The following is a 16224-nucleotide window of genomic DNA, read 5'->3' as shown; positions in this document are numbered from 1 at the left end:
TCGGTGTTTTGCATATTTATATAGTGTTTATCTAGTGGTGAGAAAAATGTTTCCAAGTGATTTGCATAACTGATTTTCTGAAAGTCGATATTTTTTATCCTTACAGTGTGAAGGCTAAAGACTATTTTTGAAAGGGCATAGCATTGTTAAATATTTATCTTTATTTAAGAAAGAAAATGGATCCTACTCCATTAATAGAAAATAATTTCTTCACCAGCATCAGCAGGCATCCTCCTGGGATGCTTTCATGGTAGTTTTGATTGGCTTACAATATGAAGCACCTTGTTTATTTTGTTCTTGCTTCTTTTGTTACAGTTGACGTAAACACTGGAGAAAAGGGCCTTTTTAAGGGCAGAAAGTGCCTGGCATGTGGCCATCGACTTCAAATCACTATTCCTCTCTCTCTCTCTCTTTTTTTTTTTTTTTTTAAATTTTGCTACTGGGTCCCTTCTGAGACCTGGCAGTGGACATGCAACTCTGTGTCAGGATAATCGGCCTCAAATGTGCTCAAACAAGTGAGGGGAGGAGCAGAGCTACTTCAGTGTTGACAAAATTTCTGATCATGCAGTATAAAATCCAGAACTTCTAAGGTAGGACATGATAGTGTCCCCTAGGACACTGTACAAAATGTCAGACACTGTACTGGGCATGGCTCCTTTTGTTATTTTAGTAGTAGGGTTTTGGCAGATGTTAGAGCACCAGATTTAGAATGGATTTTTACTCTTACCATTCTTGGATTAGTGGACATCTGGATTTGAGGAGTCCTGCTTTTGACTTTGGGTCTTTGAGGTTTCTAATACATAGATAGGTTCATTGATTAAGGTTTAGATTTTTCTCTTTGAGAAGTTAACCGAAAAACTGCCTTGTACTTGTGGAAAATTATGCTAAATGTATTTTGAACTAAAATTCTTAGCTGATTATGGATGGTTGAGTTTTAAAAATCATTTTAACTGAAAATGTATGTTAATTTTTTGTTTGTGATTTCAGAATATTAAAAATTTAAGGTCTTGATTGTTTCTAGGTAAGACAGTCTTTCGTGGCATTCATACTTATAGATGAGTGTGTTTGTAGCCCACTAGAAGTTTTAAAATATATATACTATAGATAATAAGGTGATTTATGAATTTATTTAGATATCATGGTTTTCAAAAAGTACTAAGTTAAAAGTCGTCTTAATGATTCAGAGAAGTTTTTTTCTAAGAACAGTTTTAACTTGTGACTAAATGAAATGTATTAATGTCTGAAAATTTAGAATTTAAGCATATGTATTATGTGTCCATCACATCAGGTATTGAAAAGGGCGTTTCAAGTGTAACAAAAACTAGAATGTTTTATTTTTTCAAGACTTAGATTTTTTTCTTCCACATTAAAGAAGAGTAAATGATTTACTAGTGTTACTGAAATGTCAGTAGTATTTCACTGACTTAAAGGAGCTTTGCATTTTGGTAATTGGATAAATATCAGAGTATAAAGAAACAGTTTGGGTACTTACCTTTCTAAAATAAGATATTTTTTCACCCAGTACAATAGGTCAAAGCCAGTTTTCATTTATAGGTGATTATTTCTTCAAAGTTAGAATTTGGCCTAAATACTTCAAGAGTATCTTTAGTCACCAGCCTTACACCCAAATATATGAGATGGTGTGCTTTCTCATAATTTGGCCCCGTCATTGAAAAATTTCTCTGTAATTTGGAAACAGTATAGGATTACTAAAGTGTAGGACATATATATATTATCACTGATGTCATGTATTTCTTTTGTATTCTACATTTTCCTCCATTTATCTTGTTCAGCCTTTCTAGAATCCTATTCTCATTTTTTATATGGAGGCTATAATTTAAACAGGTGTTTTTCAAATGCCATTATTAAATTCTTCATATTTGTATCTTGGAACTTGCAGTTATTGGTTATACATTTTGTCTATTTACTTTCTTTCTATACTTTCCTAGAGAAGATTAAAGTGTCTTAAGCTTTTTCTGTATTTTTCGCCCCATGTACCTTGTGGTGTCGTAAATATTCTTTGTTTAATTATTGGCTGTTAACACTTAATGTTTTTTATAGTTCTATCAAACAAAGGGGGAAGATCTTGAATTGTTCAAATATATAATTGTATGTGTGCACCTGTCTCCCTGTATTCACTAAAGTTTTACTAAGCATTGTGCTGATTAGAAGTGCTAAACAATGTCATTACTGTGTCAGTTTAGAAAACAGAACAAACTGTAAATCTAGTCTATCAACTTAACAAAGAATACTTCCAATATACCATTCTTCTCAGTGATGGGAAAATGTTGGAAGGCACTTTGTTGACATATGTTTAACTTTGTTATTTAGTGCTTAAATTAAGCAAGTAAAAGTAAAAGTAACTGTAATGAAAACTTTCACTTAATTAACTCACTTAAAAAAATCAGTTATTGAACTCTTAAAATAAAATGCTGGTTGCTTCTTTATACTTAGATAAAGGTGACCTAAATAGAAGTTAGTGTTGGTTTTTTGGAAGATAATCACTATTCTAAATTTATTTCTACTCGTGGATGAGAGAAATTAACTCAATAGGATTTTGCTGTTGTTTCTTATATTTGCCCTATCAGTGTTATATTAAATATGTATACTAGTGTTATTAACAGATTTAAATAGTTTTTAGCTATTGATATAAGCAATAGATATTTTTATTTCCTATTGAAAAAATGGATGAAATTTATATTTATTTCCTTATTTCTTTTTTCAGTGAATATTACTTCAGTATAGAAAATTTGGAACGGGACTTCTTTCTTAGGAGAAAGATGGATGAACAAGGTTTCTTGCCTATTTCCCTGATTGCTGGTTTCCACCGTGTTCAGGCTCTCACTACAAACCTTAGTCTCATATTAGAGGTAATTATTCATTTACAAAACAGTTACAAAGCAGTCTGCACTTTTTGTTTATGCTGTAAATCTTAAAACTTCTCTATAAAATAAAGTCTATTTAAAAATGTAAGGAAAAAAATTTGAAAAGAATTTGTAATTGACTAAGGCGTAGGCTGCATCTCATGACTTTTTTCTGTTTTATAGAACTCAAAAAAATGTCTAACCTTCGAAAACTCTCAGAAATTACTAATAATATTTCCATGTATTGCCTTTTCCAGAATATCATGTTAATAAATTATAGTTTTTAGCCTTTTCTTTCTGATTTCTTTCACTTAGCATAGTGCTTTTGAGATTTCATTCATGTAGTTTGTTCTTATTGTTGACTAGTATTCCACAGTACAGATGTATTGCAGTTTATCCATTCTCTTGTTGTAGACATTTAGATTTAGATTGTTTCCAGGTTTTGGAGATTATGAACAAAGCATAAAGGTCTTTGTGTGGACATATGTTTTTACTTTTGTTGGGTAAATATTGTTGATTGTGATTGCTTGAATGTATCGTAAGTGTATCTTGAACTATAAGAAATTGCCAACCTATTGTCCACAGTGGATTTGACCATTTTGCATTCCACTGTTTTGTATGAGGGTTCCATTTGAACCATGGCCTCGTCAGCACTAGGTATTGTCAGAGTTTTTGAATAATAGGTATGTAGTGGTTTGCCATTGTGGTTTTAATTTTCATTCCCTAATGACTAATGATGTTGAGCATCTTTTCATGTGTTTATTTGCCATTGGTATACCTTATTGAAACGTCTGTTCAAATCTTTTGCATATTTTTATTGCAGTGTTTGGTGTTTTTTAATAATAGAATTGTAGGAGTTCTTTATTCTGGCTACACATCCTTTATTTTACAATTTTTTCCCCCAATCTTTGGCTTATCTTTTCCTTTTCTTAACATGCTTTAGCAAATTTTTTGAACACATGTGCTCCATGCTTTAAAAACTGGCTATAGGGAAGTCTAGATTTTCAAAACACTATAAACTAGTAATTTGTTATTTGTTGATACATATTTAATTAATGATTTTTGAATTATGAAAAAAATTACTTCAAGCAATGCTGTTATTGCATGTTTATAAATACTATTTAAATAAAGTTTCTGTATATTGTAATTTGAAGAAAAGTTAGGTTTTTTTCCTGCAGTGCTTATTTTTAGAACAAAATATTATCATTACATTTATAGTAGAATGAGTTTATTAACTACTGCCATTGTCTGTGCTATAGTAAAGATCCAGCTAAGCTGTCATTTTCACTGAAATTGATACCTATTTCTCCCACTCTTTCTGTACTTCTGTAGGAATCCGGTTGTAATTTCATTATTGTATGGTTTTTGGTCTATTCTTATTCCCATTAAATCCTCAGGCACAATTTTCACATCATTGATTACTGCCTTCAAAAACTTACTGGACTTGAAAACCTGCATTTCATCCTTGTACGTCTGTGACCTTGGACAGTGTCACACTTCAGAGAGAATTTTCTAAAGTGGAAATTATGACAATATACTTCATAGAGTTGTCATGAAGATGAAATGTGTAATGACAGTATCTGGTACACACACTGGAAGCTCTGAATAAGAATTTGCTATTATTGTTAGTCTTTGAAGATGTGCTTCTATTGATCACTTTCTTTTATCCTTATTTCATTTCAATCAGCTTTTTCCTATATGCATTTGAACATGCTCAAGTCTTTACTTAAAAAATATCAAAAGAAGCCAAATATACATTAGCTAACATCTGTATCTGCCCTGGTTGAATTTGTCTATACAGATAAACTTATTGAATCCATTTCCTTCTATTTATCTTATTTTTTTTATTTTTTTTACTTTGATACGTATATTTTGTCACATGATTACTGTTGTAGCAACATTTATCTATCACACTACATATAGTACCATATAGTTGCATATAGTCATTACACTATTCATTAGAGCTGTATGGTTTATTTAGTACTTGCTGCAAGTTTGTACCCTTAAACATCAATCTTGTTTCTCCCACATTCTGTCCCCTGGTAATCACCATTCTACTCTGTTTTTTATGAGTTTGACTTTTTTGACTTCCGCGTATAAATGATTATCATACAGTACTTATCTTTCTCTGTCTGTCTTATCTCAGCATAATGTGCTCAAGGTCCATCCATGTTGTCCCAAATGGCAGGAAGGATATCATGGCTGAATAATATGCCATTGTGTATGTATGCCACATGTTTAAAATCTATCTATTGATGAGCATTTAAGTTGTTTCCATATCTTGGCTACTGTAAACATGAGAGTACATATATTTCTTCAAAATCCTATTTTCATCTCCTTTGAGTATATACCCAGAAGTGGAATTGCTGGATAGTACGGTAGATCCTGCTTACTGCATTTTTGACTTTTGTTCCAGTACTATTTTGAGTCTTCCTTTTTTTGTTAGATCCAATTTATCCTGGCTCTGTAGCTAATTAGTTGTGTAACTATTCAAATTACTTAACGTCTTCATGCTTCAATTTTCTCGTTATTGAAGTAGGGCACATAATAAGCTACCATAGAGTATGAGAACTTAGAGGAATAATGAATATAATTCATGTAAATTCTTTAGAACTCTGCCTGCTACTCTGATTTGAACCTTATTTTCCAAATTGGCTGACCTTGTGGCTCCTTAGAATTTATGCTACTCTTTTCTCACATGTAGGTTTTTTGCATGTGCAAGTCTTTCTCTTAGTTCCAGGGGATACATCTATGTAGTCTAGCATTAGTAGTTATTCATAATAAATATTAAGAAAAGGACCAAAATTAATACCTAGTCTGTAAAAATCTCAGATACCTAGAAATATTGATTATACACTATAACTCATTGTTTAGGAGTTTAGCATTACCAAAGTTTTGTTTTAATTAAAATATATATCTAACTCTTATCTCAATTCTTTCCTTATATTTGTGTATCATACAGTTTGTGTAAGAATCCTGTTAAGTCCTGAATCATGACTGTTTCACTTTCTGTTCTTTTTATTTTCTTCTTGAATTAGTTCCCCCCCCCCAATAGGGATTTAATACCCTGTGATTCAAAAGACACATAGTGAAATGGTTCCTTTCCATCTTTCTCCAATAGTAAACTGCTTAAACCGTCCTTGGTGGCAATCAGTGTTACTTCTTTTTTGTGTATTCTTCCTGGGGTAGTTCATATGATACTACATACACTATTATACCCCTTCCTTTTTAAAAAACAGCATATGTTGAAAGAGCATTCAATAACTATATATATATATATATATATATATATATATATATATATATATATATATGTATAAAACTTGGAGTTACCGCCCCCAGTTTTTTCTTTTAAATTAAAGCATAATTTATACACTGTATATTAGAAATCATATAATTATAGATGACTTTCCCTGTGTATATACCTGTGTGGTGTCACCTAGATTAAGATATAGAACATTTTCAAATTCCCACGAAGCTCTCTTGTGGCCCCTTCTAGTCAGGACCACTGCTCTCCTCAAATTCAATTGCTTTTCAAAGCTCTCTCACCTGTTTTTTAAACTTTACATAATGAGAATTATGTGTATTCTTTTATATCTGACATTTGATCACCATTTCTGTTAGGTTTATCCATTGTTGGTGTGTAGCAGTTGTTCATTACCATTTTGGGGTAGTATTCCATTGTTTAAATATAACAGTATATTTTTCCATGCTTCTGATTTGGGTTCTTTTGAATTTGTGATACTGTTGCGAACATCATTGTACATATTTTTTTGGATGGCTACATGTACTTATTTTTCTGTGAAATTGATGGGAAACTATATCTACACACACACACACACACACACACACACACACGTATATATATATGCTTAGCTTTTGTAGTCACTGCTGGACATTTTTCCAAAGTATTGAACCAGTTAAAATTACCACTGCTGAGAGTTTGACTTGCCTCACATTCTGTCCAACACACTATTGGCAGTCTTTTTCCAACACATTATTTTGAAATATTTAAACTCATAGGACGTTTCAAGGAGTTTTAAAATTCAGGTATAAATGTGATGTAAAATGAAGAGATCTTAGGTTTTCAGTTTTGAGTTTTGAAAATTGTATAATCCTGCTCAAAACAAGACGTAGTCTTTTACTCTTAAGATTTTCTTAGTGGCCCTTTCCAGTCAATCTTCCCCACCCCACCTGACCCCCTCCCAAACCAAACCACTTTTCTGATTCTATTAGCATTGACTGATTTTTGCCTGTTGTTGACATTTGTGTAAATGGAATTCTTCTGTTTCATGGCTCTTTCAGTTGTAGTTTTTCAAATTCATCCATGTTGTTGCAAGATCTGGATGCTAGGTATACTGGTTTGCTACTGGGGTGCCATTGCTTCTAGAATGTTCAGTGGACAAAACTAGAATATGTTATTAATAAAAAAATAGATCACCAATTCAAACCCCTTACTGTAGGATTTCTTCCTTATTTACTCTCGTATTTCAGACTCTTCTCTTTCAGTGAATATCCTGATTCAAATAAAAAGATTGTTTTTAAATAATTTTTAATACTAATTATAAGGTAATAGCTGATTATGGAATATATAACTTGAGAAGTTAGTACTATACTAACACTAAGGGCATGCAATGTAATATTCTTAAAGTAATACATATATGTTCTCCAAGAAAAATATAACAAGCTTTAATTTTTTTAAAGTAGTATTATGTAGAATTTTTTAAATTTGTATTTTTAATTTCTAAAAGGTAAGTACCCTTGAATTTTAGTTAAAATTCAGATCAGTAAGGCTTTAATTTCTACTTTGAAGACATTTTGTTCTAGTTTTGTTTTATCCTTAACTTACAACACAGGTATTTTGGGGAAGCACCATAGGCCAGTGACTAAGACTTTTATTGGAGGACAGATAATAAATTATTTGAGTTCTGATATTGACTCATACTGAGTCTGTGCTCTTATCAACTTACCGTAGTCCCCCCTTTGAGGGATGTCGACCAAGGCCCCAGTTGATGTCCAACACTACGGATTGTACCGAAACATATATATTGTATGTACTATGATTTTTCACACTTAAAGGAAGCACTTGACAGTTTCTCTTTGGCATATCTGAATTGCAGCCTCACTACTCTTGTGCTTTGGGGCCATTACTAAGTAAAATAGGGGTTTTACTTAGTCACTGCAACAAGCACTGTGGTACTGTGACAGTAGATCTGATAACCCAGATGACGGACAAGTGAATAGTGGTTAGGGTGCATATGCTGCTGGACAAAGGGATGATTTACGTCCTGGATGGGACAGAGCTGGCTAGTGTTAGATTTCACACTACGGAACAGCATGCACAATTTAAAATTTATGAATTGTTTATTTCTGGAATTTTTCATTTAATATTTTCAGATCACAGTTGATTGTAGGTAACTGAAACTGTGGTGGAAAGCAAAACCACAGATAAAGAGGGGACTGCTGTACTTTATTTTTTTGAGCTTCACGGTCCTCAGCTATGAAATGGGTAATTTTTATAATTTTTAAGTTATTGGAAGTATAGGATGTGCAATTAAAATTTTTTCAATGAAAGTTCTTTAATAGCTCAAAATTCCTATTTATAGGCACTGAAAGATAGCACAGAAGTGGAAATTGTGGATGAGAAAATGAGAAAAAAGATAGAACCAGAAAAATGGCCAATTCCCGGCCCTCCTCCGCGTAGGGTGCCACAAACAGACTTCTCTCAATTGATTGATTGCCCAGAGTTCATACCAGGCCAAGCCTTTTATTCACATACAGGTAACAGCTTTTCTTCTAGAGCAAACAGCGTAACAGTGGGTTATTTGGTGCAACTTACCTATTCTTTTTTTTAAGTTTGTTAAGATCAATAGGAAAATTAAAGCTAATTAAATGACTTGATGCTCTAAATTCTATTCATATTGCCTCCCACACAGAGCTACTAATCAAATAGGGATTTAAGATTTACGGATGAAGCTCTGCTCTGTTTATTCTTAAATTGTTTGTATATTTTGTCATGTGTGGAATTTCTACCTATTTCCTCATAATTTTACTAAATGATTATAGATACATTGTGCTAGTTTTCCCCTTATTAGCTTGGAATAGTCTAGTAGGATTGGAATAGTCTAAAAGTCTTATACATAAGAGTAGGGTAAGCATCCTTTAATTTTGTTACCGATGTGCTTCAAGCTTGTCTTGAAAAAAAAATGAGATGACCTATGTTCTAATATTTAATTGGGGTTCTCTTATGAAGTTATAATTACAGATTAAAGAATTGGTATTTAGAATTTCCAAAAACTGCTTTAATGTTAGATTTTATTTCCTGGATCATTTTTAAGACATTCCCTCTTGGGAAAAAATGTGTGCTTAAACTTTTTTCAGTCAGGGTGATGATCTTCTGATGCTCTTGGATGTCATTTGATCGGAATGTGCAGAGGAATAGGTGACTCACTGAAATATCATTATAAATATTGGAACAAATCGTGCTGCAGAAATGAAAGCAACCAGACTTCCTTCTGTGCAAGAATGTCTACTCCCAATTCCTTGTGGAGGACGTTGGGCCAACACTACCGTGGAGAGAAACGCCTTTGTGATCGTGGACATAAACACCTTTGTGAGGATGATGAGAGACAGACCAGAGGACTGCTGTTTTTGTATAGTAGCTGCCCATTTGTGTGTATCATGTGCCCATGTTTGATTGTATCTATTAGATTAATTAGCCTGGGCTGCATGTGCTACTTTCATTCACGGTGGGAAAGTTAATTATTATTTGGGAAATACTAAAATATTCCATCTTTTCCTTCCAGACTTACGTATAAACTTGTGTCCAGATAAGTAAAGCAGAAATAGAGCGGCTTGAGTGGCATTTCCCAGATTGTTAGGTTCTTTGCTATTTGATTTGCATTAGTGTACATTGTATAACTCACATGTTGTCATCATAATTCACATAGAGTATAAGATTTATTAATGTGGACACTAAGGGATAAGAAATTTAAAAAACGAACAAGAGTATTTTTTCTTTACTCTTTAAAATGTATTTTTGATACACTAGTATGAGACACCTGCCATCAATAAAGCACTGATGGACAGTCTCACAGATATTTTTATTTAGCGATTCTTTGATTGTCAGCTCAATGCGCTTCGCCCAGAAAGCATCTTGAGCAGGTGTTTTAAAATTTGAAAATAAATGACTTTTAGGTTTTTAAATATATATATAATGTTTGATTGTATCTATTAGATTAATTTATTGTGTAAACTTAGGGTCCAGTATAACATTTTTAACTTGCTTATGAACAGGCATTAGGTGAGTTAGATAAAATAGAAACTACTTTTTCCACAAGGTATGTAAGATAGGTCAGTCAAATTGGTGATGCCTGTCCGTTAGCTATTTATGCATTATTAATGAAATTACAGGAATAAAATCACAATGTTTTGTACATTTTTGTGTTTTTTTAATATACACTCATTTACATGCACATACATATTGCCTGAAATAAATCAATGTATATTTAATGTTAAAAATTTTACATTATTTTGATTTCTTTAGATTACACATCAGAAACTAAATGGATAATGAAAGGCATATAGAAAGATGGAATGTTCTTAGAGTTATGCTGATTCACATTACATCATAGGATTATGTAAACTAAGTCTTTTCCTATGAATCCCCGAATTTCTGACCTTAATAATTTCATCTGATAAGAAAGTCTTAGTTCCCTAAATTCAGAGAATAGTATGTCACCAAATATTTTTAGCAGAAATAAGGCATAGGAAATGGAGATTATTTATCTGTACCTATTTGTAGAGAAAAGTAGTTAAATTTTTATCCATATCCCTTTTATTCAAATTAGAAGACCTTAAATTTCAAATCATAACCCTTCATGTATACCTTCTGAGGGATTTGTGTGGTGAAATATTTAAACATTTGGTCCTTTTCATCAAAGAAATTAAAATTTCTATTTTTCCTTCTATGGAGCTTGAATTGTCTAACATGAATTGACCTTTCTGCTGAATGGAGGACCTTAATGCACCAGAACAGGTTGATTATGGTAATGGTAAGGTGTTAGTTTTGAAATTTAAGTTTTGCAATTCTATGGATATAGTATTGCACTGTCAATCATAAAAGGATTTCATTCACCAAAATTGAGAAGTCAGATCTCTGATAATCTTAATGTTTTTGTTTGTTTGGGGCTTTAAAAAATGTATAGGACCCCTAATGATTATTAAATAAGCTGTGGGATTTCCTTTGAAAAGTTGATCTGTAGAAGTATTCTTGAATGTAACATACTTAAATTATATAATCCTTTTAAAGCAATCTACATAATTACCCAGAGCCGTGATTCAGGGTGGATGAAAAAGTCATACTAGGTAGATATCGTGGAATGTATATATGGTGATTTATCTCTGGGGAGTCATTTTGATAACTTTCAATTAATGAAACAGCAAAAAGAATTTTTTTTCTATGTGCTTACAAACTAGAAACCGTGTCAAAGTATGTGTCTTAGTTTTTTGGGTTTTTTTTGTCTATAAGTTTAATGTGGAGTAATCCAAGCCCTATTTAAACTCATTTGGTCTTGGAAGGTTAGGGCTTTAGTAAAGTTTGACATTTTTTAATTGTAAAACAAGATAGAAAATCATATAAAGTGTATGTATAGCCTAATTATAAGGTGAACACCCTTTAAAAACTCCAAGGCTTCTAAATTTTCTTGTCTTACCGAAATTCTTTGGTATTTTTATGTCATTTAATTTATAAGCACATGCTGTAAATATAGTGAAACACTTCATGGTAGAAACATTCGAGCTTAAAGAGCATTTAGAGATGATTATGTAATAAACTTAAGTAGGTATTTAAAGATTAAATTTCTGTGTTAAAAATAGTAGCAACTGATTTCCCTAGCATGTGCCAGCTGTTCTAATCATTTATACATGCACTGTGCATAATGGTAACTTATTTAACTCTCACAGTTCCTTGGGTGGTGGTTCTGAGTCTACTTTTAAAGCTTTATTCACTGCATGAACATAGATGATTCAAAGTATTAGGAATAGGGTTGTTTATAACTTTAATAATACAGCCCAACGTAGTGTTTTACTCATGCTCCTTTTTGGATCAAGTGATTGTACCATTAATTAAGGAAGTGGTAGAGCAGCAATATTCAGTAGAAATATGTTTGTTACACTTGTAGTCCTAGTAATTTTAATATCTTTAACAGCTACAAAATAACGGGAAATTAATATTCTGTCAATAGTAATTGAAAAATACATTTTTAAAAATAAAAAACCAAATGAAATTAATTTTAATATATCTAAATATTACTGTAACATTAGTGTAAAAATCATAGATCTGTTTCACTTTTTTTGTACCATGTCTTTGAAATCTGATGTGTATTTTACACTCATCCTGAGCACATTTCAGGACTAGCGACGTTTCAAGTGCTTAGTAGCTCCATATGGGTAGTGGCTGCTGTATTGTACAGCATAGTTAGGGCTTTTTCTATTATGAAACTATATTCTTTTAAAGTAACATAGTAATCTGGTGGTTGAATCCTGGATCTAATTATACCTCCATGGAGAAAATATTCATCTGATTCTAGCATATAATAGGTAAAAGTAAAATCTTGGAATATTCTCAAATCCAAACTCCTGGAATGTGACTTTACATTTTCATTTAGTAAATGTCATTTATTTATTTCAGCTTTCCTTATGTAATAGTCAACTTTGCAAAATTTCTAAGCAATTGGCTTTGAGGAGCAAATAATGATGTTTAGAATTTTACAGTATACATTTGTTTTCAAGACACTTTTTTGTCCAAAGCAAGTCCATATTGCATTATAACTTAAATATTCTTTGAGTTTTGGAAATTTATAAAGGGATCAATTTGGAGTTTACTCATAAGAGTATATCATTATTTTGATTAAAAGATAGTGTGGAGAAAGGCATTTTTAATTCCAACAGTCTTGAAATGTTTTAAGTGTTATTGTCAGGGCAGTGCCCTTTAATGATAGGACATTCTATTCTTTATTCAGTATAAGCTAAGTGGGAACACTGCATTTAGGTAAACCTTGTTAATTAAGCAAAGGGAATGTGAAAAGTAAGAGCAATGTCTTCCTTAGTATAAATCCTAGCAGAACAATGGAGGACGATTTTTGCTTTGACTAGAATAGGCATTTAATCTAAGTGTAGCTTAATAGCATTTGAGATTCCATAATTTCATTATAATAGATTTAAATCTAAGATTTCATAGAGAATTGACTCCCAAATATATGTATTGTCATAATTAGTAAGTGATTCACGTTGATATTTGAGAAGTTTGAATGGATGGTCTATGGTAAGGGTTGGTGACATTGCTTGTTTTTATTCTTTGGTTTCACTTGAATACATCTTACAAGGTAAGGTCTTCAGGTTTGAAAATCATTGGAAAGGTTATAATTGAGATTGATTTATTAGGTTTTTGTGGAAAATAATCAAGCCCAAAGGGGAAAAAGTGTTTTGTAAGTAATAAAACCATTATTTTAACTATAGAACTAATTTAAAATTTTAGAGTCTGCCCCAAATTCTCCAAGATTTGGAAGTCCACTGAACCTAAAGGAAAATACTGACACAAGTAATCTTCAAGCAATGTCTAGAGGTTTGTCTACCAGTTTGCCTGACTTGGACTCAGAACCTTGGATAGAAGTAAAAAAGAGACATTGTCCATCCCCAGTGAAATTGAAGGTAAATTGTTATAAACCAAGTGAAGTGATAAATTCTAGTTGGAGAGTACCGTGTTTCCCCGAAAATAAGACTGGGTCTTATGTTAATTTTTGCTTCAAAAGACGCATTAGGGCTTATGTTCAGGGGATGTCATCCTGAAAAATCATGCTAGGGCTTGTTTTCCTGTTAGGTCTTATTTTCGGGGAAACACGGTAAGATCAGTGTCTTCTGTTTGTCAGATACATATATAAAATTTGGAAAACTTTTAAAAAATTGTAACTATTGGCCTTCAGTAAGAGCTTTTGGGTTATTCAGTAGTCGAAAATTATATGGTGTCAGTTTTTTGTATTATTTATTTCTGGACTCTGATTTAAGACTCTTTTGACTTGGCCTTTTTACTTCTGACTAAATTTGAATAAATCAGTTTTTTTAAGCTGACAGTCTTTCTAAATTTTGAATTTATAACCCTGTTGTGTTATTTGTAATCTTGTAATTATATGTAAAGTTCTAATACAAGTAACTATTTGTAAAGGGTACATATCAGGTTGATATATGTTTTGGTGGTGTAATGAACAGTAGAAAAGGGATAGAGAAGTGATTTCTTGGTAGCACATGAGGGAGTGATATGGGTGTGGTTAGGAAACAATAGGAGATACCCTTGTGATAGAACTGCTGTATTTTTGGTTGTTGGGTACGCGAACTTTCCAGTGATTAAAACTGCTCTGATTTAGACTACACACACAAATGAGTACAAGTAAAGCTGGGGAATCTGAGTATCAGGAAGATTTATGGGTTATATCAGAGTATCTTGTTTGTGATGCTATACTATAGTTTTGCAAGATAAGATTGGGGGAAGCTGGGTAAAAAAATACATGAGATTTCTATTATTTCTTATAACTGTATGAATGTACAGTTATCTTAAAGTATAAAATTTACTAAAAATAAACTTACAAACAATGCCCCTCAAATGATTCGAATATTGAAATAAGTTCTGTAAGGAAAAAGTCACTAAAAATAATTGGGCCTGGATGGGGGAAAGATGAAGAAGGCTATGAGAATGAGGATTATGAGGAACAGGGCTTTTTATCCCTAAGATCAAAGCATGGAGGATTTAAGAGTTATTTTCCGCTGAGGGTACGCGGGATATTGATGTTTTGCCTCACAAGTGGGTATTTGGCTGTGTCTGGAGACATTTCAGGTTGTTACAACTAGGAGAGTGCTACTGCGTCTTGTGAGTGGAGCCTAGGGAACATCCGACAGTGCAGAGAACACCCCTTTCCCCCACACGTGACGCGCACACACACACACACCCCCCAGTTATCAAGCCCCACATGTCAGTACTGAGTTTAAGAAACCTTGATCAGAGGTAACTTTAGCAATGGTAGTTAAATGTAGCATCCTTAATTGTTACAGGAGTTTTTCTTTCCCCCCTTGGGGTCGTTTTAAAAACCTAAAGCAGTTTTCTGAGACAAGATTTTTAAAGATCCTGATTAATTTTTATGTTTGTCATGGCAAACCTGGACAACTAGGGAGGACAGTGCCCTGGACTCACAAAAATTTGTACCATATTTCATTTATTTCAAGAGCTACATTTTTCCTCCATAAAGTCTCCACATTTAAACATCTATTTTAAAATAATGGTTTGTCTTCATATTGATAGCGTAAGTTCCATTCTAACACTAAAGTAGTCTTTAATTCTTTTTTTACTCAACTTTTTTTTTTCTTTAGTGTTAAACTTAGTGTTTATCAATTACTTTAGTTTTTTGTTTCAGAATAATACTGGCTTTGTATTTTTTTACAGTTTGACTGCTAAACTAACCGTTGAGCATGCAAGCTTGGTATTACTTACTTGTAACATCGTTATGTGACATTTATCTTAAAAGTGATAGAAAAGTTATGTAAAATATCAATTTTTTCATTTAGGAATCAGCATCTCTACCTGAAGAGGCAGCAAATGAGCTGTATCCACCAGATGAACAAGAACAAGAAGAACTTGATTTTTTATTTGATGAAGAGATGGAACAAATAGGACAAAAACACACATTTACTGATTGGAATGATAACGATTCAGATTATGAAATTGATGACCAGGATTTAAATAAGATTTTGATTGTAACTCAGACACCACCTTATATGAGAAAACATCCTGGAGGAGATCCAACAGGAAACCACATGTCTCGGGCAAAAATTACATCTGATCTTGCTAAGGTTATCAATGATGGCTTATATTATTATGAACAGGATCTGTGGATGGAAGAAGGTGAAAACACACACAAAGCTGTAAAGGTAATTGTTTCTGGCCAGTGTCTTTCTGCTGATACTATGTTTTGATTATATGTTGTTGCTTATATTTTCCCAAACTTGAGGTTTTATATTACGAAATTTTGAATATAAATAAATTATGCTTAATTTTAAAAATTTCCAGAAGCGTATCTGAGAGTCAAAAACTGAGAAATTATTTTATTAAAATGGTAGTGAAATAAATACTTAAATTACGAAAAAAAATAGCACTCACTGACTATAACCCTTGCTTTTTTCAGGTGAAAATAATAAGGTCCTTTCTCATAAGAAGGAATAAAAATTGAAGTTATGGACAGGCTTAGTTTATATGCTCATTCCTTACCTGGCGATAATCAATCAGCTATAGGAGTGGAGCTTCAGAGTGGGGTTA

General features: G+C 32.4%; 1 protein-coding gene across 8 annotated transcripts in view; it reads left to right on the top strand.

The window, feature by feature from the left end:
* The window catches only part of LARP1B (La ribonucleoprotein 1B), an 87070-nt gene that overhangs the window by 22074 nt on the left and 48772 nt on the right, over positions 1-16224 (top strand). For 7 of the 8 annotated variants that reach the window (XR_002138897.2, XR_012498224.1, XM_019749018.2 and 4 more), the window contains 4 exons: positions 2726-2870; positions 8471-8645; positions 13402-13574; positions 15477-15839. Coding sequence is in view for 6 of the 8 variants with exons in the window: in XM_019749018.2 (XP_019604577.2) it covers positions 2726-2870; positions 8471-8645; positions 13402-13574; positions 15477-15839 (856 nt within the window). In the remaining 2 variants the exon portion in view is untranslated. Of the gene's footprint in view, positions 1-2725; positions 2871-8470; positions 8646-9245; positions 10301-13401; positions 13575-15476; positions 15840-16224 lie in introns of those variants that run through there. The other variant, XM_019749021.2, reaches the window with a different exon arrangement.

The sequence above is a fragment of the Rhinolophus sinicus genome, linkage group LG07 (genome assembly GCF_036562045.2).
Source record: "Rhinolophus sinicus isolate RSC01 linkage group LG07, ASM3656204v1, whole genome shotgun sequence".
NCBI lineage: Eukaryota > Metazoa > Chordata > Mammalia > Chiroptera > Rhinolophidae > Rhinolophus > Rhinolophus sinicus.
This window is presented reverse-complemented; position numbering and strand designations above follow the sequence as displayed.